The sequence below is a fragment of the Paroedura picta genome, chromosome 10 (genome assembly GCF_049243985.1).
Source record: "Paroedura picta isolate Pp20150507F chromosome 10, Ppicta_v3.0, whole genome shotgun sequence".
Classification (NCBI taxonomy): domain Eukaryota; kingdom Metazoa; phylum Chordata; class Lepidosauria; order Squamata; family Gekkonidae; genus Paroedura; species Paroedura picta.
Genome location: NC_135378.1, coordinates 79,256,274 through 79,279,749, shown reverse-complemented (window position 1 = coordinate 79,279,749; position 23,476 = coordinate 79,256,274). Strand labels below are relative to the sequence as shown.

Below are 23,476 nucleotides of genomic sequence, written 5' to 3'. Positions count from 1 at the left end.
GTCAGGCCTAAGGGATGATCTCTGGCTACTACCGGATAAGGGCAGTCCATTGCTGCTGATACCGCTAGAACAATCAGCACAGTGCAGTGGGTGGGGGTGGGGAGTGGAGGAACACGTAAGAGTCCCTGATAGCGTATAGGATCATGGAATGGAGCAGGGTAAAATTGGTAGTGGGGAACACATGCCGACTTCCATACCTTCCTCCCAAGTTTGCCTCACACCTGAAAAGGAACCAACTAACAGCAGCAACAGCAACAATAACAAAATGCTGGTGGCCTACATTGCACCACTCATGGTCAGGGCTACATGACCCCAAGCCCTGAAGTCCATCAAGGTCAGAACTTACTCTCCAGGGTTTCAGGCTGAGATCTGTTCCATCACCTATTCCTTTCAACGACAGAGGCCAGGGACTGAACTTGGGACCTTCTGCGTGCAAAGCAGAGGCACTGCCTCTGAGCCATGGCTGAGTTTCCCAGTGAGTATTGTGGTATTTCCCTCCAGGAGAATCCCCACCAGTCTCTCCCTCCCATCCTGTATGATTCCTTGGAGGATCCAACTTTGAATGATTCGTCATGGATGGGGCAGAAGCAACTGAGGGCTGGACACCTCTGTGTCTCCCAACCCCAATCTCCAGCAGTGCTTTAAAGATGATGAAGAGCCATTTGGACTCACCAGCCTCCCATTTGGGAGTTCTTTGTAAATGAAAGGCAATCATTTTGTTACTATTAAAAGAGTAAATATTGCCGTGGCCCTAGGCTCTCTCTGGAATGTTGGCTGGACCCAGGAAGGAGCCAATGAGGGAGGAGCATCAGATAAAGGGAGGAGTTCTGGAATGTGCCAAAGGAAGGGCAGGAGGAAGCCGGAAGGGCAAGAAACGGAGGCAGGCAGAACAGGATCAGAGGTGCCAGAGTTTTCAAATGGGGCATGCAGGGAGGGTCAGAGCAAAGGAACATTACTGGGCAGAAAACCAAGTGAATAAGGCAGTGAAATGCATTCTTGGGGTTGGAGAAATGGACCAGACTCTTACTGATCCTTAAAAGATATCCAGAGAACTAGAAATGATTCTGTTCATGTGTCTGCTTTCCAATTTCCCCAGTCCGGGGCAGGCCAAGTTGCAAGAAATATCAGGGAAACTATTTCCCTGCCCTGTCCAGTGTCTGGGTGACCCAACATGGCCCTCCTCAGAAACACACACCATATGTCCAGGGGCTGTGCTTGCCAGGTCCTTCCCTCTTGCTCTGGAGACCCTGGCCTTTGGGTGTCTGAAGCCAGCAGGAGCTCCAGGGGGGTTTCTGACCATCAGGAAGAGGGGCCCGAAAAGAGCCTTCTTCACCTTCAAAGGCTGACATGGGGGTCAGCGAACATCCCTTCCTGCCTTATCTTGTTCCTGTCAGGTGTGATGTATGTAGACTGCAGCCTAATTAGGGAATTATGGGCCAGTGTGGTGGTTAGGGGATCATAGGTCAAAGAGTGGGGAGGGGTCATACAGGACATTTAGTACTGGACTAAGACCCAAGTTTGAATCCCCTCTCTGTTGAATGACCTCTCATCCTGCCCTACCTTACAGGGCTAGCGTGGTGTAGTGGTTAAGAATAGCAGCTTCCAATCTGGCAAGCTGGGTTTGATTCCCTGCTCTGCCTCCACATGCAACCAGCTGGGTGGCCTTGGGCCAGTCACAGCACTGATTAAGCTGTTCTGACCGAGCAGTAATATCAGGGCTCTCTCAGCTTCACCTCCCTCACAGGGTGTCTGTTATGGGGAAAGGAAAGGGAAGGTGAATGTCAGCCGCTTTGAAATTCCAGGTAAATAGGCATATAAGAACCAGCTCTTCTTCTTCAGTAATATTAGGGCTCTCTCAGCCTCACCTACCTCACAGGGTGTCTGTTGTGGGGAGAGGAAGGGAAGGCGAATGTAAGCTCCACTGGGACTCCTTTGAGCAGAGAAAAGTGGGCTATAAAAGCCAGCTTCTTCTTGCTGTGAGGATTAAATGGAAGAGAAGAAAAAACGTAAGCTATTTTGGCCCCTGCTAAGGAGAAAAATGAACCCTGGGAATTGCCCTGCCTCAGGGTATGCTGACACCTGTTCTGCTCACAGGTATCAGTTCCCCTGTGACATTTTGGAACCTAGCTGCCTGGTCTGGATGCCCCAAATGGCAGGAGATTGTTTTGCATGAAAACCCAGGCTGGAGCAGGACATTAGAGAGACCTTTATACCAGCTTCATTCCTGTCGGGGCACGTCTGCTCTTTGGGCAGGATGTTTGATGGCACATCGTTTGAGCTGTGTTGTCTGTGATGTGGCCCCACAGAGACCACGCGGGAAGAGATGAGATGCCCATCAGAATAGGCAAGCAGAAGACCAGCCAGAAAAGAAGGTAAGTGGCTTCTGCTTTGACCTTCTCTGCAGCTCCAGTTTAATTCTCTGGGTGGGGGTGGTCTAGGGCTTGATGGAAGAGGCTGGTATTCACGGCAGAGAGTTAAGCCAGGGATACTTCCTCCCATTTTTGCCTCCTTCCCTAGGGGGTTTTGATCTCTTGATGGTGTGGTTAAGGAGTACGGGCTCCCTGAAGAGCTGTGGGCCCTGTCAGAGCTCTTGAGGTTCCCCAGGGCCTGCAAAACAGAGCTCTTCCACCAGGGGCGTCGTTGAAGCTGGTAGCAATGAGTACCGGGGAATTTCAAACTCCACCCCCTCTCCCGGTTCTTGGGTATTAGTAGGGGGTGGGTCCCTAGTAGTAAATGTGTTTGAAAGGTGTGCAGCAGCTACTGTCTGGATGCCCAAAGGGGGTGGAGATATGGAGAAGGAAGGCAGAGGGTTTCTTATGCTAACTTAACCACAACTGAAGAGCCTATAGCAAGCTTTCTGAACAAGGGTTTCATGAAACACTGGGGTTTTTTTTCATAAGGTTAGATTCAAATGAGTAGCCCTGTTGGTCTGAAGCAGCACAATAAGATCAGAGTCCAGTAGCACCTTTAAGACCAACAAAGATTTATTCAAGGCGTGAGCTTTCGAGTGCAAGCACTCCCTTCATGTGAGGAGATCATAGTCTGAGGAAGAGGGCTTGCACTCGAAAGCTCACGCCTTGAATAAATCTTTGTTGGTCTTAAAGGTGCTACTGGACTCTGATTCTCCTGGGGTTTCTTGCCAGTCCTGGAAGGTTTTCCTGAATTGGGGGGGGGGGGGGAGAGTTAATAATTCCTAATATATTTTTTTAATTTGTTCAACATTTATTGGGTCATATGACCATGTATGGACTCCGGGGAATGGTAGAGGACAGGAAGGCCTGGAGGATCATTGTCCATGGGGTCGCGGTGGGTCGGACTTCGCACCTAAAAACAACAACATGACCATGACCATATATGCTTATGTCAATCTGCTCGTCCCCTCTCAAAATTGCCAATGATGGGCCTGCAGAGGGTAGGAAGGGGAGGAGCCCCGGTTCCCGACCATTTTCTGTACAATTGCGCCACTTCTGGGGTTTCTCGACGCTTGAAGAATGTTCCAGGGGCTTCTCAATGGTAAAAAAAAGTTGACTGCTCGTTAAATGTTTTCTTCCTCCAAAGGGAGATGGTCTGTCGCAATATGATCCAACAGAAAGAAGAAAGGAGAAGATGAGATGCTAATCAGACCCAGAGTAAAGAATGCCGGCAAAGAAAGGTAAGTGGTTTCCACTTGTATTTTGCCTTCACAGGATTACACCATCTCTGTCTCCAGTTATTCCTTGGAGGGAAGGGTTTCTTTGCCTTCACTTCAGGAATAAGAGCCCATGGCCAGCACAGAAACTGAAGTCCACAGGACATTGTACTTCCCAAATGGTCCCATTCTCTGTTTTAAGAATTCCCCGTTTCTGAACTGCATTCTACCATCTATGTCATCCAGCTCTTGTCCTCAAACTGCCTAGCACAGTTGGGCTAGTCTAAATGTCCTCTCCCTGCCTGCCTCTTAGCTGGACAACCATGTTGACCCTCTTAAGGGAGTGTTAACTGAGCAGTTCTGATCCTTTCCAAATTTGCCATTGAGGCCTGCAGCATTCCATTCCTTTCCCTAGGCTCTTTAATGTCCCTCAGTCAGTGCGACAGAATCACCTGTGTGCCCCACGTCCTGCCTCTGGAAGATCTGGTCAGACATGTGTTGGGCTTTCCATGTTGAACCTTAGTTGTGCAAGTATGTAAGTCCCCATTAAGACTGGGACTGTGGGACATATGGAAAAAGGGCTGAAGTTCTCCCATGCCTTGACTCTCTTTAGAGGGTGTCAACTGAGCACTTCTGATATATAATATATCTGTGCTTCCCCAGGGCCTGCCTCTTGAAGACAGACATGTGTTGGGCATTCCATGTAGAACCTTAGTTGTGCAAGTATGTAAGTCCCCATTAAGACTGGGACTGTGGGACATATGGAAAAAGGGCTGAAGTTCTCCCATGCCTTTACTTGCTCTCAAAGAGCTTGGAAAGGGGAAGAAGAGGTCACCTGTATCCTCAATTGCTGATGGCGCTAGGGTCAGGATAGTACCTGACTTGAAAGGATATGAGTCACAAAATATCACTGGCAACCCAAAACCTCTTTCCATGCCCCAGACCTCATTCCCTGCTTCCATTGACACTATGCAGCCAAGCCCGCTTTGGATGAAGAAGAAGAAGAAGAAGAAGAAGAAGAAGAAGAAGAAGAAGAAGAAGAAGAAGAAGAAGAAGAAGAAGAAGAAGGCTTTTATATCCCACTTTTCTCTGCCTTTTAAGGAGTCTCAAGGGGGCTTAAAATTGCCTTCTAAAACTAAGCCCAAGTGCAATCTCAGGACTGCAGAGGAAGGCAGAGAAATGTGTCAGGCTGAATTTTATGAGGTTTGGAAAGCAAGAGTTGTCTCCTCGGAGCCCAGAGTTTCAGAGGTGCCTGCTTTCCTTGCAGCATTAGAGATGGGTTTTCTGTTGTCCCTCATTTGCCTCATAGCAATCAGGGATAAGAAGGGCTTTGGAGTGCATCTATCCATCTACCCACCCACCCACCCATCCATCCGCCCGCCCACCCACCCACCCACCCATCCATCCATCCATCCATCCATCCATCCATCCATCCATCCATCCATCCATTCATTCATTCATTCATTCATTCATTCATTCATTCATTCATTCATTCATTCATTCATTCATTCATTCAATTTAATAATTTAGGCATGTGTGTATAGTCTTCTTTCTTTCTGTTTGGGATTTTATGCCCACTCTTGGAGAATAGAAAGCTGCCCTGAGCCCTTTTGGGGAAGGGCGGGGTAAAAATCAAATAATAAATAAATTAGCCTTTTGGAGTTTTTTTGTTTGTTTGTTTTGACAAGCCGGGCAGGTTCCAGAGGTAGGCAGAAACTTTCCTCTTGTTTGCATTTGGCCCTATTTTGCTAACGAAGGGCTGCTGAGTATCTAATTTGAAAGTTTGTTCATATTTACATTTTTGCCTTGAAACAGTGCCGCCTTCAGAAATATCCCTCAATGAGTCTGAAAGTGACTTAAGCCAAAGTGAAGAAATTGACAGCAAAGGCAAGTGACAGCAGGTCAGGTAGGGGTGAAAACAATTGGGGTGGGAGAGGTGGAAGAATCCGTAAAGTGATTTGGCTTCTGGGAGATTCTGAAAGCCAAAGACAAGCAAAGTGACTCTTTAAGGTAGCAGAATCCTGCAGCTGGCTATGGATCCAGACATTCTGCCCCCCTAAAGTAGAACCCGCTATTTTTCAACCTCGAGATGGCTTCACAGGATATGGTGTGTGGAATGTCCAAGGGGACGCCTTGACCTGCTCAGAGTCCACCCATTCATTCTGGAGAGCTTGTGGGACATTTGTCCATCTTTAGGACCTCTTGGAGGGCTGGAGAGGTGCCAGAAGACTGGGGGGGAGCAAATTTTATCCCAGTCTTATCCCAACCTTCAAAAAAGGGAGGAGAGATGACCTGGGAAACTACAGGCCAGTGAATCTGACTTCAGTTGCAGGGAAGATAATGGAGCATATTTTAAAGGAGTGATCTGCAAACATCTGAAGGACAATTTGTTCATCTGGGGAAGTCAGCATGGATTTATCTACAAGAGGCCAGACCAAACTGGTTTCCTCCTTTGCTCACCGCCACCGTACTCATTCCCCCTCCCCATAAATATTTTCTGGCTGTATTCAGAGGAATGTTTTTTCATTCATTTTTAAAGCAGTCCTGGCTGCAGCCACTAAAGGTGCCAGGGAATGTCTGAGCACATCCAAAAGGCACTCTGCTATCAGCTATTTCTCCAAAACTGAAGCAAAATTGCCTAACAGATCATGTTCTGTCAGTCCTGAAGCATAGCAAGACAGCATCCTAATGGCTTCAACAGTAATTGCCAGTAGGCAGCCTGCTAACATGGCTGTCTTCTATAGCAGTTTAGGCTTTCTCTCTTTGTTTCCTGTACCCAGCTCAGCCAGTTCTGCTAAAGCAGTAATTTGGGTGTTGCAGCAAGGAATAAACCTTTTCCTAAATTTCTCCCCCTCTTTTCCACACCTTTAAAATGTTGGACTTTGTCTTTTGGCAAGAGCCAGCCACAGACTGTCAGTCAAAGGGTTATACTGTTTGTTTACACCTGTTACTAGTGGGACAGTAACTGTGACTAAAACAGAATTTTCATTTCTCTTGTTCTTCAATAAATAGATCAAGCGCCAAGTTTTGGGACAAGACTCTTAGCCTCCAAGGGGTTCGGAAAAAGTATTATATTTATTACTACCATACTGGTCTTTGGAGCTGCTGCTATGATTGTTGTATGTAAGTTGAGCTCAACTAGGTCAGATAAAACCTTTCAGAATTACTCTGGGTGGCTTTATTTTGGTGTAGTGGTTAGGAGTGCGGACTTCTAATCTGGCATGCCAGGTTCGATTCTGCACTCCCCCACATGCAACCAGCTGGGTGACCTTGGGCTCGCCACGGCTCTGATAAAACTGTTCTGACCGGGCAGTGATATCAGTGCTCTCTCAGCCTCACCCACCCCACAGGGTGTCTGTTGTGGGGAGCGGAATGGAAAGGCAACTGTAAACCGCTTTGAGCCTCCTTCGGGTAGGGAAAAGCGGCATATAAGAACCAACTCTTCTTATTTCAATGTCAAGAGCTCTTTTCAGAAGTGTGAAAAAATCCTGTCTCTAGAAAGTCTTTCGATTTCTTATACGTATTGGGGGTCAGATACAGAAGCATCAGAAAATGGCTAGAAGGTCCAGCTAGGCTTCAGTTAATAGAATCATCGAACCATAGAGTTGGAAGTGGCCATACAAGCAATCTAGTCCAACCCCCTCCTCAATGCAGGATCAGCCTATTTGATGGAGAACTGAGTAGTTGGATAGTTTGTTTGTTTCTTACAGAGGCATATATATAGAAAATAACTGAGTGAGTTCTTTGTTTCACTTATGGGTTACCTAAGGTTGGTGACAGTGCTTTATGTATCATCATGTGGCAATATATATTAGATTGTTACGGACACAAAGGTGTAACAGAGCAAGACATTTTGCTAAAATATTTTGTTTATTTCTCACCGCCGCTGATGAAGACAATGTTGCTGTTGGAAACTAATTTTATTACTCCGGGGTTCATTTTGGCTCTGGTTCAAGGTTCGGAATAAACCTTCTTAATGGGTTTGCCACTGCTCAAGCAAAATAACGTGGTCACATATATAGGTCTCACTGCTATTTCAGGTCTGGAAAAGGGTGCAGAGAAAGGCTGAGGTCCTTTCTCCATATGTGCCGCAGTCATGATCTTAATCGGGCACCACGAATATGGGAAGTGAGGTGAACAAAATACTCAGTCTGTGATGCAGGACACAGGGTTGATACCCCATACCCATCTTATGTACTCTCCAATGTGTAGTAGATCCTCCAGTGTCCTCAGACTAAGGGCCAATTACGATGGTGTCTCTTCAGAACAATGACCACTCCTGTAGCCAACATGAGATTCTTGACAAGAGTCAAGACTGTTTCATTTCATAGCCTTGGAAAACGAAAATTTGTGCTGAGTACCAATCTATCTTCCAAGCTCCTTCAGATTTTAACTAGGTTGCTGGCTCACACTGATCTAAAATTCCAGGAAGAGGAATCTTCCCCTATCTGATGATACCACAAAAATGCTGCCCACTACAGCATCCCCCCCCTACAGAACCTCCTAGGCAGATTTGGTAACCATCCAAGTTTATTACCTGCTCTTCCAGGTTGTCCTCAATGGCTGCTCTGATGTGGTTCATTTCTCCTGAGATTGAAAATCTGAAGGAACTAGGAAGAAAAATTGGCATTCAACATAAATTTTCAATTTTCCAAGTCTCTGGAGTTGGATAGTCTTGTGTCCTGGCAAGTACCTCTTTTTTTCCCTTTCGCCTGAAAGATATGCCCTGTGCTGGCTTCCTAGCACTTGGGTAACGATCACTCAGTTCAAGCTCAAAAGTGTTGTCCAATCATGAAAAATTCTGAATAAAATTAGATAATCTAGACATAGACCAGCATCTACTATTTCTGTTAAAACAGCTCCATCATAACAACTACTGCCAAGTCAAATGTTCTGCTGATTTAACACCAAAAATCCAAATAGACATAGGAGTTAAACAAGGTTGTATCCTTGCTCCTCAGTTATTTAACCTCTTGTTAAATGACTTACCCTTCTATTTTGACAAAGTTAATGGTCATCCCCCCACTTACTTGGCAAAGGACCCACTCTGCTTCTTTTATACTCGGATGACACAGTAATGTTATCTAGAACTCGAGTTGGCCTTATACGCTATCTCTGGTCATTTGCAGATTACTGTAGTGACAACTAAAAATAAATTTTGAAAAAATGAAGATCATGGTATTCACAAAGACCCGCTACAAGTTTCCCTGGATAATAAATGGTAATCATATAGAACAGGTAAACCGCTACAAGTATTTAGGTATAAATTTCCATTATAATAACAGCTGGCAAACCATAGAGAAAAAACTGCAAAAGGCCAGTTATCCCTTTTAGCCAAGTTTTACCACCAAAAAGGCAACAAAAACCTTCCAGCAGCCATTAAAATCTACAATGCTAAAATAATTCCTCAGATTCTTTATGGAATCCCAATATGGATGGATGCTTTTAATAATTAATTAGAAAACATCCAATCTTCCTTTTTCAGACATCTATTAGGAGTCCCAAACTGTGGCAAATCATACAGTTGTCGCAGAACTTGGTCAACAGAGTCTAGAAACCAGGGCTTGGTTTCATTCCTTTAAATATTGGTTAAAAATTAATTTCTATGCTCAACCAGGTAGTTTGTTAATTAACTTTTTGAGTGAACCTTTCTCTCTCAACTGCTTAAATAAAATGTCAACATCTCAACCCTTAGCATGCAAGAGGAAAGGGTGATACTAAAATCAATATCACAGAGACTAGAAGATCAGGATAATTCAGGTTTTAGGCTCTTCTAACAACAGTGTATGTTCTCCCAGTTTCTGGGATATTCCTTTAACTTACAAATCCATGCCCATGTATCTCCAGATTTCGGAGACACACCAGTTAAGAAGAGCATTTCTAGTAGCTCGCTTAAACATCTTTCCCTCAAATGTCACCCGAGGTAGATTTTTGAAGATCCCTCCTCAGGAGAGATACTGTCTGCATGGATGAGTCCACGACACATTGTACCACATACTTTTGGTGCGTTTTAAGTCTGATTTATGTCTTCACCCTTTAGCCAATTATCTGAAGAACTTGAAATTCAGCTGTGTTAACGAGAAACATTGGATTCAAACGATACTAAATGTGAGGGACTCAGCAATTATGGTAAAAGTAGCTAGGTTTTTGCTATCAATTTTAAATGAAAATCTTCTACGACGGAATCTACATCTGGAACTGTTTGAAACTTCCGTTTTATGCTTTGCAATTTTATGCCAATAAAGTTACTCTGTCTGTCTATCTGTCCAATCATGACACAGAAACCAAATTCCAGGGCTCACATATATTGCAACTCTAGGGTGGGGGGTGGGGCCACGGTTCCACCTGCCACAAGCAACCTGGGTCAGAGCAGTGTTTCTCTGCTTCCTTTCTTTTTGTTAGGTGACACGGAACTAAAACAGGTGCGTGCCCGTCTACAAGCTGTGTCAGATATTCGGGACTTTTTGATAAGTCGAAATATATCCAACTTCTTCAAGAGTGGTAAGTAGTTACAGTGGGAAGGCTCCAACCATCTTGAGAACCTCACCTGCCTTGCAAAACTTAGGTCTAGTCTTAGATGCTCATTGGGTGAAAAAGAAGAGTTGGTTAAAAACTCATGGAGCTTTGAGATTCCCCCAACCTCGATTGTTGCATTTCTTTTAGATGCCGAAATAGTGGAAGAAGCTACACAACTAGTGGAGCTTCTGTACACCTTGGAAAAAAGAAATATATGGGTGACAAGACAAATCAGTAAGTCGCTGAGCGCTCATAATGTCAAAGTTTCTGCTTTCTCCTTGCAAGTCCGCATGCTGAAAATCCCCTTTTCTATGGACCTTTCTTTTCCCACCAATAGACCGATCCGAATTGACTGGTGGGTTTACTTTTGCTTTGATTTATTTTAGTTCCCTTACATCTATTAGTATTTGCTTGCTTGATTCTTGAGCCGTTTTCCCGGGTGTGCGTAGGGGCGGTAGACGGGACCACGTAGATGTCCCCCATATAGGCCCCTAAAGAGTGTTAAGAGCATCTGATCAACATCCCCAGCCCAAAGAAAGTCTAACTGGCCTCAGGTGGGGCAGGGCTTTTCCAGCCCTGGCCACAGCCTAAAGAGATCAGTGCCCTGTGGCCTGTAGGGCCCGTAAAACAGAGTTGCTCCATCAGGCCTATAGTAGAGCCAAGAAAGACCATCAGGAAATGCTGGCCTCATTACTAGAAACTGAAGTCAGATTGGCTCCAAAACCTTAGACCCCTCTGTTGACTGGTTCATTAGTCGGGGGCAACTTATAGAATGTCCAATTTTTTTCTGAATGTTTTAACCGTGATGTCACCCACTCTGATCTATACAAGGAGGGCAGGTTATAAAAATAAAGATTTCTTTATTTTAGAAGAAGAAGAGTTGTTTTTATACCCTGCTTTTTACTACATAAAGGAGTCTCAAAGCAGCTTACAATCATGTCTGCTGCCAACAGGAACAGTTCCCTGCCTTCCTCTAAGTCAGGGGTAGTCAACCTGTGGTCCTCCAGATGTTCATGGACTACAATTAATGGACTACAATTCAACCTGTGGTGTGGTAGTCAACCTGTGGTCCTCCAGATGTTCATGGACTACAATTCATGGACTACAATTCAACCTGTGGTGTGGTAGTCAACCTGTGGTCCTCCAGATGTTCATGGACTACAATTCCCATGAGCCCCTGCCAGCAAACGTGTTTTCTGGCAGGGGTTCATGGGAATTGTAGTCCATGAACATCTGGAGGACCACAGGTTGACTACCCCAGCTCTAAGTGACAGCCTTTCAGATTCTTAAGGAGAGTTGTCCTGTCTCACTCTGAGGCCTGCCTCATCTTGGCTCACTGGCTCAGTGTGCAGGCATCTTCACGATGCAATACTGTTGGAATTGCAATCAGCAAGTAATGGCATGGGAACTGGGAAGTTGTTTTTAGTCTTTGTTCACCATCTGCCTTGCTTGGTTATTCATGGGGTTTGATTGCTATGTTTTAATTGTTTTTATCGTACTGTTTTCGTGTTTTTATCATATTTATTATTGTAAAGGCTGTTTGCCTTATTTGTAAGCCGCTCCGAGCCGACTTGTCAAGAGGGGTGGGGTATAAGTTTAATAATAAATAAATAAATATAAATAATTGACTCCAACTGGTAAAACTCTTCCAGGGCCATCAAGAAACCCCAGAGTTTCATGAAACCCCTGTTGAGATCTAGTTATCCTGGCGTATTCTAATCACGAAACTTCGCCTTGAAACACCTCACCCCTAGTTCCAGATCATTTAGGAGCAAATTAGATAGTCCCAGCCCGAATGCCTGTTTGTCTCGGGAGGTTTTCAGACAGTGGCAAAACCTTTTTCTGTTGTTCAGTAGAGCTGATCTGTGACCCTTGCATATTGAATCCTAGACTTAGAAATTTGTTACTTTCTGTATCGATGTCATAAAATATCAGTATACAATTAATTTTTCTTCATCTTTATATTGCGGGGGAGGGGATTATGCAGATTTACGAGCTGCCTTCTGTCGATACCTGTTTTTCATTCTTTCCGTCACTCTCTGTCTTTGTTCCCCACATGTCCCCGGCATGGCTAACAGATAAAATCATAGATTTAATGTATCAGGGCTGGAAACCGTTTGAAGGACATCTCTATTTCTTCTCCACACCAGAAATCCCCCACCAAGCTGCCAAGGCGGACTGTATAAAAAGAGACGCTGTCATGGTTATTATTATGAGCCCAGCGGAGGAGGTGAGCAAGTACATAAAAGGACATAAAAGTCAGGAAGAGCAGGGACTGGCAGTGGTATTGTGGCTTTTGGGGGCCTTGCTGCATGCCATAAATGTAGCATCATGGTTGCCTCATGAAGACGCTATCTTCTGGCCGCTCTGCATGACGTCGCCAAACTTTCGCATCTGGCCAGCAAACTGCTGGTCGCCAAATCCTCTCATTTAAAGTGCAAGTTGGTGAACCCCAAAAAGTGGATTCACCAACCTAATAAGTGCTTTCCCCTGGCAGACAACCAGCGGTCCACTAGCACAAGAAATGTATGGAGGCAAAGAAGCGCTACATTTGCCTCTGCCATGTCCCACACTTGCACCCACCTCCCTCTCCTTTCTTCCCAGGGACGGGAATTTCTTTCTTTTTTAAAATGGTGAACTGCCTGGATCAACGAACCGGCGGACACGCGCCTTGGCGAGGCTACGGATACACAGAAGCACTTTATATGCGCTGATGATGTGACACAAAGCGTGCTCCTCCCACGTTCTCTGTATAACAGGTTCCAATTTAACACAGCCTTGCCAACACAGCATTTTCATTGCGTGCCCAGCAACCTCCCCCCCCAACGATTGTCTGTGCCTCAATGAATACGCATTTAAACAAATAATTTAAAAAATGTTTTGTCATTCGCTGGAAGTTCAGATGCCGATCAGCTACACCGGGAGGGGACTGGTTGACCAAAGTGATTGACGGTGGTAGGAGATCCAAAGTGCAACAAGATTAAAGTGCATTGTTCTCTCTTCTCGCTTTTCCGGCAGCGAGTGAAGAGTGCAAGATGCGCAAAAAGCAGACAGAAACATGGGTGATGGCTTGAAAGGTGTGGAGTGCCAACGATTAATTCTCACGCTTTGCCATCCAGCAGACTTCACGCTATAATAACCAATGTGCGGAAAAGCTCCAGGAGTAGGCAGTGCGGTGGTGGAGATTACAGATGATACCAAAACATTTAGAATAGTAAAAATAACAGGTAGATTGTGAATAGTTCTAGGAGTATCTGGACACCACATTTGACCAGTCCTCCAACAGCTGCACCGGCTCCTAGTAGAGTTCTAGATCTGGTTCAAGGTGCTGGTGTTGACCTTTGAAGCCCTATGCAGTCTGGGACCTGTGTATTTTCTCCCTGTTAGTGCCTATGGCTTAGAAAGGGAAAGAAAAATAATGCAAATAAAGAACTGGCTTAAAGGTAAAGGTAAAGGTATCCCCTGTGCAAGCACCGAGTCATGTCTGACCCTTGGGGTGACGCCCTCCAGCGTTTTCATGGCAGACTCAATACGGGGTGGTTTGCCAGTGCCTTCCCCAGTCATTACCGTTTACCCCCCAGCAAGCTGGGTACTCATTTTACCGACCTCGGAAGGATGGAAGGCTGAGTCAACCTTGAGCCGGCTGCTGGGATCGAACCCCCAGCCTCATGGGCAAAGCTTTCAGACGGCTGCCTTACCACTCTGCGCCACAAGAGGCTCCTCAAAGAACTGGCTTATGTCACTGACATTATCGTGAAAGGTGAGGATTTTGGGACCATGGCTTACGGTGCCGTGAAGAGGCTCTTCTCTCAGGAGATATTTTGCACCTCACAAAGGTAGGGAAAAATATGTGTTTGTGAAGAAGCTTGCAAACCTTGTGAGGAGGGCTTAAAACTAAATCCAGTGGGGAATGAGACATAAATTCAAAACTTAGTTGGATGACACCAACTGTATATGGGAATCTTGCAGATTTAAAGGAATGGCACATGCAGGGAGCCATTAATTTACAGGTGAATGGAAAAACTAAATCCTGGGACACTCAAATGAAGGGTTACGATGTCTCTACAATAATGCACAGAGTATGTGAAACAAGAGAGCCACTTGTGGCGCAGGGTGGTAAGGCAGCAGAAAAGCTTTCGGAAGCTGTCTGCCCATAAGGCTGGGAGTTCAATCCCAGCAGCCGGCTCAAGGTTGACTCAGCCTTCCATCCTTCCGAGGTCGGTAAAATGAGGACCCAGCTTGCTGGGGGGTAAACGGTCATGACTGGGGAAGGCACTGGCAAACCACCCCGTATTGAGTCTGCCATGAAAACGCTGGAGGGCGTCACCCCAAGGGTCAGGCATGACTCAGTGCTTGCACAGGGGATACCTTTACCTTTATGGGAAACAAGCAGGGAGAACTAGAAGGCCTAATAGAGCAACAGTTCCCAACCGCCCTAATGCCATGACCCCTACAGCAGGGGCGGCCGTGGTGAGCTCTGAGGCGGGGCAGAGGAGGCAAGCGCCATGTTGTTGATGCCACGGCTGCAGCCGCTGCTGCCACCATGACCCCCTAGGAAGGGGCCAAACAACCCCTCGAGTGGTCACGACCCACACGTTGGGAACCACTGTAATAGAGTTAGGGAACTATGACCTAATAGGCATTCCGGAAACTTGGTGGGATAACACGACTGAATTATTAGGCTTGAGGGGTACAACTTATTTCAAAGGGACAGACAACCAAAGAAGGAGGGAGGAGTAGCAGGATACGTTAAGAATGTGTATACTTGTGAGGAAGAACATGTAAAGGTAAAAGTATCCCCTGTGCAAGCACCGAGTCATGTCTGACCCTCGGGGTGACGCCCTCTAGAGTTTACATGGCAGACTCAATACGGGGTGGTTTGCCAGTGCCTTCCCCAGTCATTACCGTTTACCCCCCAGCAAGCTGGGTACTCATTTTACCAACCTCGGAAGGATGGAAGGCTGAGTCGACCTTGAGCTGGCTGCTGGGATTGAACTCCCAGCCTCATGGGCAGAGCTTTCACACTGCATGTCTGCTGCCTTACCACTCTGCGCCACAAGAGGCTCTGGAAGAACATGTATGGAGGTTCAATTGAGAGTCTTTGGGTAAAAATAAAAGGAGTAGGAAATTATTGTGGGGGTCTTCTATAGGTCACTAGGCCAGGCAGAGGACTTGGATGAGATGCTCCTAGATTGATTCTCCCAATATTCGCTCATCTAGTGCAACCTTATTAGTAGTCCCAGGCCTCAAAGACAACCGCCTGGCTTTGACCAGAGCCTGAACCTTTTTGGCCCTGGCTCTAGCCTGGTGGAATGAGCTGCCACCTGAGACTAGGGCCCTGACTGAGTTATGACAGTTACAGCGAGGCCTACAGGTGAGGTCAAGGAAATCTCCTGAAGGGCCTCCCTCTGATGCATGTTTCCCCCCCGTGCCACCAGGATACCACCAGATCCAACTGGTGGGGAGTGAAACAGATAAGTAAAATATGTGAGCATCAGGGGTAGTTAGACAAGAAATTAGTCAGACTTGCTAGATAGATTGTAATTTTAATATATAATAGAAAAGGTGCTATAGTTAACATGATGTGAGGTGCCTAAAGCCCAACGAGAGAGATAATAATAATCTCTGTAAGGGGTGGACAGCAACACGGCAAATGAAGTTTACGGCAGGTAAGTGTAAGATGATGTACACTGGAGCAAAAGTACCCTGGTTTTCGGACAGCAAATAGTTTGATGACAATGTAATAGACCAGGGGTAGTCAAATTGCGGCCCTCCAGATGTCCATGGACTACAATTCCCAGGAGCCCCTGCCAGCGAATGCAGGCAGGGGCTCCTGGGAATTGCAGTCCATGGACATCTGGAGGGCCGCAGTTTGACTACCCCTGTAATAGACTGTGGTAGTAAAAAAAAAAAAAAAAGGATATATATCAAAATGAGTTCCTAGGTACCGTATCATTTTCATTTTTCTTCCTTGTTTTTATAGACTTTTATAGAAGCGACTGTCAGATATACTGGCAAAAGTTACTGGATCGCACTTCAGAAGGTTAAGGTGAGGGATAAAGAGGAATGGCGATGGATAAATGGTGAGAAACCAGACAGAACGTGAGTATTTGAACACAATTTCTCTCTGTATCGTACGATCCTCCTCAGAATCCTTGTTGTGCTTTCCAAGGGTTCTTTGCTGAGCGAGTTTCGTGTTTGTTTATTTATTTTTATTATATTTATATACCGTCCTCCATTGCAACCCAGGGCGGTTTTCATTGGAAACTGTCTCGGCGTCATACTATAAAACATCTTGGCTTGAATGCGTAACGTTTTAAAAACGTTAAGTAAACCGCTTTCATAGTACCGTAATACGAGCAATTTGTTTTGTTACTACGGTTGGGTGTTCACAATGGAATTCAATTGCTGCTTCAGATTTTTCTATGAGCACAGTTGATCATGGGAGAGGCCTCTGGGCTCTGGTTGGTGGTAGATCGCTCTCCTGGACAGAAAGCCTGGTAGACTAGGTCTTTGCTGACTATCCCTACTTGTCTATGTTGGGTGGGTGTGTTCTACCTCACAGGGGTGGTGCTAGATGGCTCGATTTTTCCTGAAGTGCCTATGGGCTGATCCTGTGTAGAGCAGGGGGTTGGACTAGATGGCCTGAATGGCCCCTTCCAACTCTATGATTCTATGAAACTTTATTTTTGTTGATGGGAGTTCTCTCAGCCTCATCGATCTCACAGGGTGCCTGTTGTGGGGAGAGGAAGGGATGGAAATTGTAAACCGCTTTGGGACTCCTTTGGGCAGTGAAAAGCGGGGTATAAAAACCAACTCTTCTTTTTCTAATGAGGGAAACCTCTTAACAGGAATGTCCCAATTCCCAACAAGACTCAGTTAATTTTCCAGTTTCCAGCAAGACTCGGTTAATTCTCAGTAAGACTTCATCAGGGCGTAATACAGTAATCTGTGGATTAAATGAGACATGCTGTCAGGTGCTGTGCGGTCTCTCCGTTTCAAGGAATGTGCAGTGGCGATTTCTCATGCCGTCCACACGCAGTGACATCAACTGTTCCTGTGGGGGGAGTATAACTCCAGCGGGGCTGTGTGAGCATGCTCGTATGCTTAAGGCTGCCGACTGAATTGCACCATATTGTTTAACTATTCAGGAAGCTAACAGACAACCAGACTCGTACACTTCATGAACAGCCAAACTGCCTGACAGAGAGTTGGTTAGCAGCACATAAGCCTGGCAGGCAGTTGCCAGAACATCCCCAAGAAGACGTGGGTTGCAGAGTGGCTGAGAAAACTGGCTGTGATCCGAGACATCCCCTCTTCAGATATTGCGCCTGTCAGAAACGCCAAAGGGCTTAAGCCACAGTATCCGTCAATTTTACAGACAAATAATACTGAATTTACAGATAAATAATCCCTACTATTTCTTTCCCTAAACAACACTGTCCATTGAAATAAACTTTATGGTCCACCCTAATCATCTCATGAAGTCTAGACCAATATATGTCACAATTTACTCAGATTACTTCATCTCCCCCCCCCCCATCTCTCTAAAGATGGTGAGTGACTGAGAGAGATGAATGCTTGGTTTCCCTAAAATATCCCTTCTTTTCTCCCCCAACCCATCCCTGAAACTTTGAGTGTTCAACATTCCGTCACCGCCCAAGAATCTGCTGATTTCCTCAAAACTATTTCCAGAAACCTTGGGACATCTAGAAGGAAAATTTACGTACAGGAGTGGGTACAAACTGGGAAAATGTGGTCCAATTTATAATTCGTGGCTGAACCACAGACCACAAGATTTGTCTGTGAATTGCACCAGTTCATGGTCCATGGCCCTGAAAATCCCAAAGAAGCTGAGTAGCACTTTAAGATAGTCCCCAACACAATTTCCCATACCACAGCCCCCCCCCCCCCAGCTACGTTCTGCAGTCTGGGTGTCAAACTGTAGGCCAGGCTCTTACCATCAAGCTACAACTGGGCTCCGTCAGGGGGACTGTAACTCCTCGATAGGGAAGGGGGCCAGAAGGGAAACTGATTCAAGTTCTGTCACACATCCATTCTGCCTTTCCGTGTGACACCCACATTCATCGCAAAATCACTTGCAATATTAAAGACAAACAAGCTCCGTTTGTAAATGCAGTTTCTACTTCTTGTGGCGCAGAGTGGTAAGGCAGCCGTCTGAAAGCTCTGACCACGAGGCTGGGAGTTCGATCCCAGCAGCCGACTCAAGGTTGACTCAGCCCCCCATCCTTCCGAGGTCAGTAAAATGAGTACCCAGCTTGCTGGGGGGTAAACGGTCATGACTGGGGAAGGCACTGGCAAACCACCCCGGTCTTGAGTCTGCCAAGAAAACGCTAGAGGGTGTCACCCCAAGGGTCAGACATGACCCGGTGCTTGCACAGGGGATACCTTTATCTTTACCTTTACTTCTTGTGGAAACGTGTCCCAAAATATGAACAATCGATCAACGTTCTAAATGGAAAGGGAGAGCACAGAGCACATTCATGCAAATAACTGATTTGTTAAATTACAGTGTAGAGTATCTGTCTGGCTTGATTCTTGTTCTCTTTACATTCTAGCTACTGGGCAGCTGGGCAACCATCGAGTAGCCAACCTGGGCCATACTGCGCTGAAATAACGAAATGGTGTTATTTACAACATAAGTGCTGGGGGCAAATTCCTTGCTTGTCAAATAGGGGATGGATTTGCAAGATGGCGCCTCATCCAGACTTTGTAATTTAAGGATCCTGGAGATTGATTTCATATTTCCTGTTCAGGACGGGAAAATAACTTCCTGTTTTAAAGAAAAAAGCCAGCGGCATTTCCAGCCAGCTTGCTTTCTTCTGGAAACCCAGTGGGAAAAGCACAACTCTTTGACTTCGGCACTCAAAAGCAGCTCTTTAGAAGAAAAGACTACTTTGCATGTTTCCAAGTCTCAGCCACAAAAAGTGGAAGAGTGGCCATGTTTTGTTGCAATAAAGGCATATAGAATATTGACCAGTATCAATGTAATGAATTTCTCTGTATGGTTTCTGGCTTACATTTCGGAGAGAGAGACCGGCACAAGCTACCCAGAAAGAGACACAATCAAATCAGAGTCCAGTAGCACCTTTTAAGACCAACAAAGATTTATTCAAGGCGTGAGCTTTCGAGTGCAAGCACTCTTCCTCAGACTAAGAACTGACCATTATAACAGTAGGAATATATAAGCAAAAGTATATAAGGAATATATAAGCAAAAGCAGAAAGAGAAAGGAGAGCTTCTGTGGAATCAGGGCTTAGTTCTGGGATGTGGGGAACGGCAATCCCTGAGGAGCCTTTCCACCACTATTTAACAACCAACCCAAGCTAGGGGGATGAAAACACCAAAGGTTTGAGGCCTGGTTTGGAGGTTTATTACCATGTCCGTACTGGACTTATTACATCTGAAAACCACTTGGCTTAAGTCTGTCTGGTTGAGGGTTGGAGTAGAGAACCTACCTGCCAACCTATACATCATGTCAATTAAAACCCTGAAATTAAATGTGAGTTAATTTAAGTGAGTTAAATGTGAAATTCAGAGAAGCAGCAAGAGAAGACAGCAATGGGAGAAGGGAGAGAGAGTGAGCATGCCCCAGCTGGTCCGTGGTGCTGATGTTGCTGCGGACTCTTGGGTCCATTCCATAATGTAGCAGGAGTGTGGCAAATTGTAATCGCTACTAATATGCAGTTATTTATTTATTTATTTATTTATTTATTATTATTATTATTATTATTTAATTTTTAGATCGCCCTTCTCCCAATAGGTCTCAGGGCGGTTTACAACATAAATAGTTAAAACACAATAAAATCCCCATAAAAACCCCAATTAAAAGTTACATATAACATATAGCGGCAGTGGTCACAATTCTGATCTTAGTTCAGCCTGGTGGAGGGAATAATGTTCAGAAGAGGGTGGCACCAATACAATAGATCTAACCATGATCTCGATGTTAGAGATCTCAATATTTATTTAGTTATGCACGATGTCGTACACAATCTGCCACACTCCTGAAACAGTCCCGCTAAAAGCGCTTCGTTGTAGCGCTTCCAGGGAAATCCCCAAAAGTGGATTCAGTGCTACACTCTTGCAAACAATCTGAAACAGTTTTGAAAAAGTTCTGTGCATTACCACTGTTGCAGTTTCAGCAAAGTCCCTCCCCCTGGCTCTCTCCTCTGAACTTCCGGAGAAGCGATCGCCATTGTTTTTTTCTCAGAGCGAGCGGAGAGCAACGAACCAGCAAGCCTTCATTCACCCAGCGAGGCTTCTCCGGCTGCAGTCCCTCCATAGAGCTGCTTTAAAGCTCGCCTCAAGTCACCAAGCACACAACACAGCCCTGTTTGCAAGTTCCCTTTATTTTCGGCCGAAAAACGTGCCCGTGCACGGGGGGGGGGGATTTTTTTTTCACTTGGGGGAGCATGGCAACAATGAATCGGCAGCTCACAGGCCAGCTGCCAGCTAGATGGGTCTCTACGTTAGGAGGATGCAAGGAATCAAAGAATCAAGGCATATTCGTTTCAACGTGTGTTTTTCTTTTTTTTAAAAAACCTGTTCTTAAAGGCAAACGGGCTTTTCTGGAGCATGGTAACAACCGCCCATTGGATGCTTGCTTGATTTACGGCCAGGGGTGGGACAAAGCATGGCAAAAATTGCTTCCTTTCTAGCGATTTTTGCCGAGACCGGAAACCTGTGGGAAACGATTGAAACGCAACTGGATTCCACTACAAAGGCAGGTATGCATTACGCCGAATTCCACTATTTTAAATTCCGTGTTTTCTTTCCAAAAGCAATTTGCCACATTGAACCTGGTGCAGAATGGGCCTTGGTTTGAAAGCCTGATAGCCTGCTCACTCACAACGGCACTATCATAGTAAGCATAGGGTTTTTAAGGTAAGAGATGCTCAGAAGTGATTTGCCGTCAAGTCACAGCCTGCTAAATGCCCTTCAGAGAGTCAGTGAAGGATTTGAGTACCCAACACTATACATGCAGCCACCTGGGTGACTTTGGGCTCATCACACTCCTCATAGTGCTGTTATCCATAGTGCTCATAGTATCCCTGTCACTCTCAGCCTCTGCTACCTCACAGTGTGTCTGTTGTGGGGAGAGTAAGGGAAGGTGATAGGAAGCCACTTTGAGACTCCTCCAGGAAGTTAAAAGCATGGCATAATAACCATCTCTTCTTCTACTAAAGCTGCATAGCAGTAGACCTTGCCTCGGGGACTATGTGTCTGGACTCAAAATCTAGGACCAATTGCCCATTTTTTCCAGTTGGTGGTAGACAGGAAGTGTTGTAGTGGATCCGTGAAGGGCCTCCATCAATCTCACCACTGACCTCTCCAATGCTTACTATGATTTAAGCGCAAGAAATTTTTTTTTCAGATAACAAATAATAATTTAATTTGTGAAGCCATGGTGAATAGACAAGGGAAAATTTAAAAAATGGGAAATTTTAAAGGAAGAAGTAGAACATAGACCATGGCTAATCTGCCATCAAATAAGGTCAAAACTGAAAGAACAACTTACAAAAGAAGATGGTCAGTTAAGAGGAAAAACTGCTTACAACAAATTGTTAATGGGGGATACAAAACACCTGTTAGGTAAAATTTATAAACTATTATTGCAGTGTGATTGCGAGGCGGAACACGTGAAAGACTGAATGATTAAATGGGGCCTGAATTTTTGAGTAAATATAAATATAGATCAATGGGAAGAATTATAGATTAATTATTTGGAATTAACTGAATGTCAAATCTTAAAAGAAAATTGGTATGAAATGTTTTTTGGTGGTTTATAGCTCCTAAAGACATAGCAAGACCAAGTAAGGGTAATAATGGAAAATGTTGGATATGTGAGGATATAAATACATCATTTTATTAATGTGGAAACACATCTACCGGTGTACTCCATGTAATGGAAATGATAACAGAAGTGATGTCTGTTGTCCTGTCCTGGGGAGCCCAACAGTAGATGTGCGTCTGTAGCATGAGCAGGGCTCTTCAAGCTGGCCACGGAAGACAGCCGGCAGAAGTGGTAGGGCTGATTGCCAGGACAAAGGAGCTGGGTCTGGGAGCAGGCCCACCTTGGAATATGGGCGGCAGCGGTGGTGCAATGAGAAGAATTGGTTCTTATATGCCGCTTTTCTCTACCAGAAGGAACCTAAAAGTGAAGGAACCTAGAAGCGTCTTCCCTTCCCTTTCCCCACAACAGACACCCTGTGAAGTCAGTGAGGCTGAGAGAGCCCTGATATTACTGCTCAGTCAGAACAGAAGACGAAGGGGCTTTTTGCACGCCTTCAAAATAGCACAATGGTTGCCAATTGAAAACGCTACTGATTTGCTGTTTTGCACAACGTCGTCGACAATCTGCCACACACCTGAAACCAATCTGCAAAAAGCGCTTCCTTGTAGCGCTTTCAGGGAAATCCCCAAAAGTGGATTCACCCTCCGGAAAGCGATACACTCCTGCAACCAATCTGCAACACTAGCGAAAAAGACCTGTGCGTTAACATTGTTGCGGTTTCTTCAAAGTCCCTCCTCCTGAGCCTGTCCTCCAAACTTCCGGCGAACTGTTCGCCATTTTTTTTTCTCTGAGCGAGCGGGGATAACGCACCAGCGAGCCTCTTTCAGTTTAGAGGCTTCCCCGGCTTCAGTCCCTCCCCTTCAGTCACTAAGCACACACATTTTACACATTCATTCAGCCAAAAATCGGGCCCGTGAGAGGGGGGGGAGGGGGGATTTTTTTTTTCACTCGGAGGCAGCGTGGCAACGATCAAATGACAGCTCAAACAGAGGCTTCCCCAGCTTCAGTCCCTCCCCTTCAGTCACTAAGCACACTTCAGTCACTAAGCACACTACTAAGCAGTCACTTTATTTTTTACACAGTCATTCAGCCGAAAATCGGGCCCATGAGGGGGGGGGTTTCACTCGGAGGCAGCGTGGCAACGATCAAACGACAGCTCAAACACCCCAGGCAGCTGGATGGGTCTCTCCGTTGCAACGAATCTACACAGATTCGTTACAATGGGTGTGTTTTTTTTTTTAAAAAAAACCTTTCTTAAAGGGAAAGGGGCTGTTTGGGAGCATGCTAACGGCTGCCCATTGGCTGCTTGACGGCCAGGGGCGGGATGAGCTCGGCAATAGCGCTTCCTTTCTAGCGATTTCTGCCGAGACCGGAAGCCTGTGGGAAACGCTACAAAACGCAACTGGATTCCACTACAAAGGCAGGTATGCATAATGACGAATTCCACTATTTTAAATGGCGATTTTTCATTCAGTGACCAATTTGCTACAAAGATCCCGGTGCGTAAAGCCCCG

The 23,476-nt window shown here is 45.5% G+C and overlaps 1 protein-coding gene across 5 annotated transcripts; it reads left to right on the top strand.

The window, feature by feature from the left end:
* The first annotated feature begins 842 nt into the window (after window positions 1-842).
* On the top strand, window positions 843-19,141 carry LOC143819978 (CD209 antigen-like protein C). Of its 5 annotated transcripts, none has more exons than XM_077302294.1 (10): window positions 843-901; window positions 2,307-2,372; window positions 3,559-3,652; window positions 5,444-5,515; window positions 6,641-6,751; window positions 10,031-10,129; window positions 10,292-10,378; window positions 12,295-12,374; window positions 16,128-16,246; window positions 18,724-19,141. In XM_077302294.1, exons 3-10 carry the CDS (start codon window positions 3,637-3,639, stop codon window positions 18,884-18,886), a joined length of 747 nt encoding a protein of 248 aa, XP_077158409.1. In that variant the 5' UTR covers window positions 843-901; window positions 2,307-2,372; window positions 3,559-3,636; the 3' UTR covers window positions 18,887-19,141. The 5 variants fall into 5 exon arrangements, 4 of the variants coding, with proteins under 4 accessions (XP_077158409.1, XP_077158408.1, XP_077158411.1 ...); XM_077302293.1 differs by having other exon boundaries at window positions 12,223-12,374; XM_077302296.1 differs by having other exon boundaries at window positions 5,444-5,529; window positions 12,223-12,374.
* Window positions 19,142-23,476: the final 4,335 nt, after the last annotated feature.

Bases quoted from the DNA above. Each gene is read 5' to 3' on its own strand.
- LOC143819978 (XM_077302293.1), top strand. The intron at 5,516-6,640 runs GCAAGTGACAGC...TTCAATAAATAG, and splicing joins TGAAGAAATTGACAGCAAAG to ATCAAGCGCCAAGTTTTGGG. The intron at 12,375-16,127 runs GTGAGCAAGTAC...TTGTTTTTATAG, and splicing joins TTATGAGCCCAGCGGAGGAG to ACTTTTATAGAAGCGACTGT.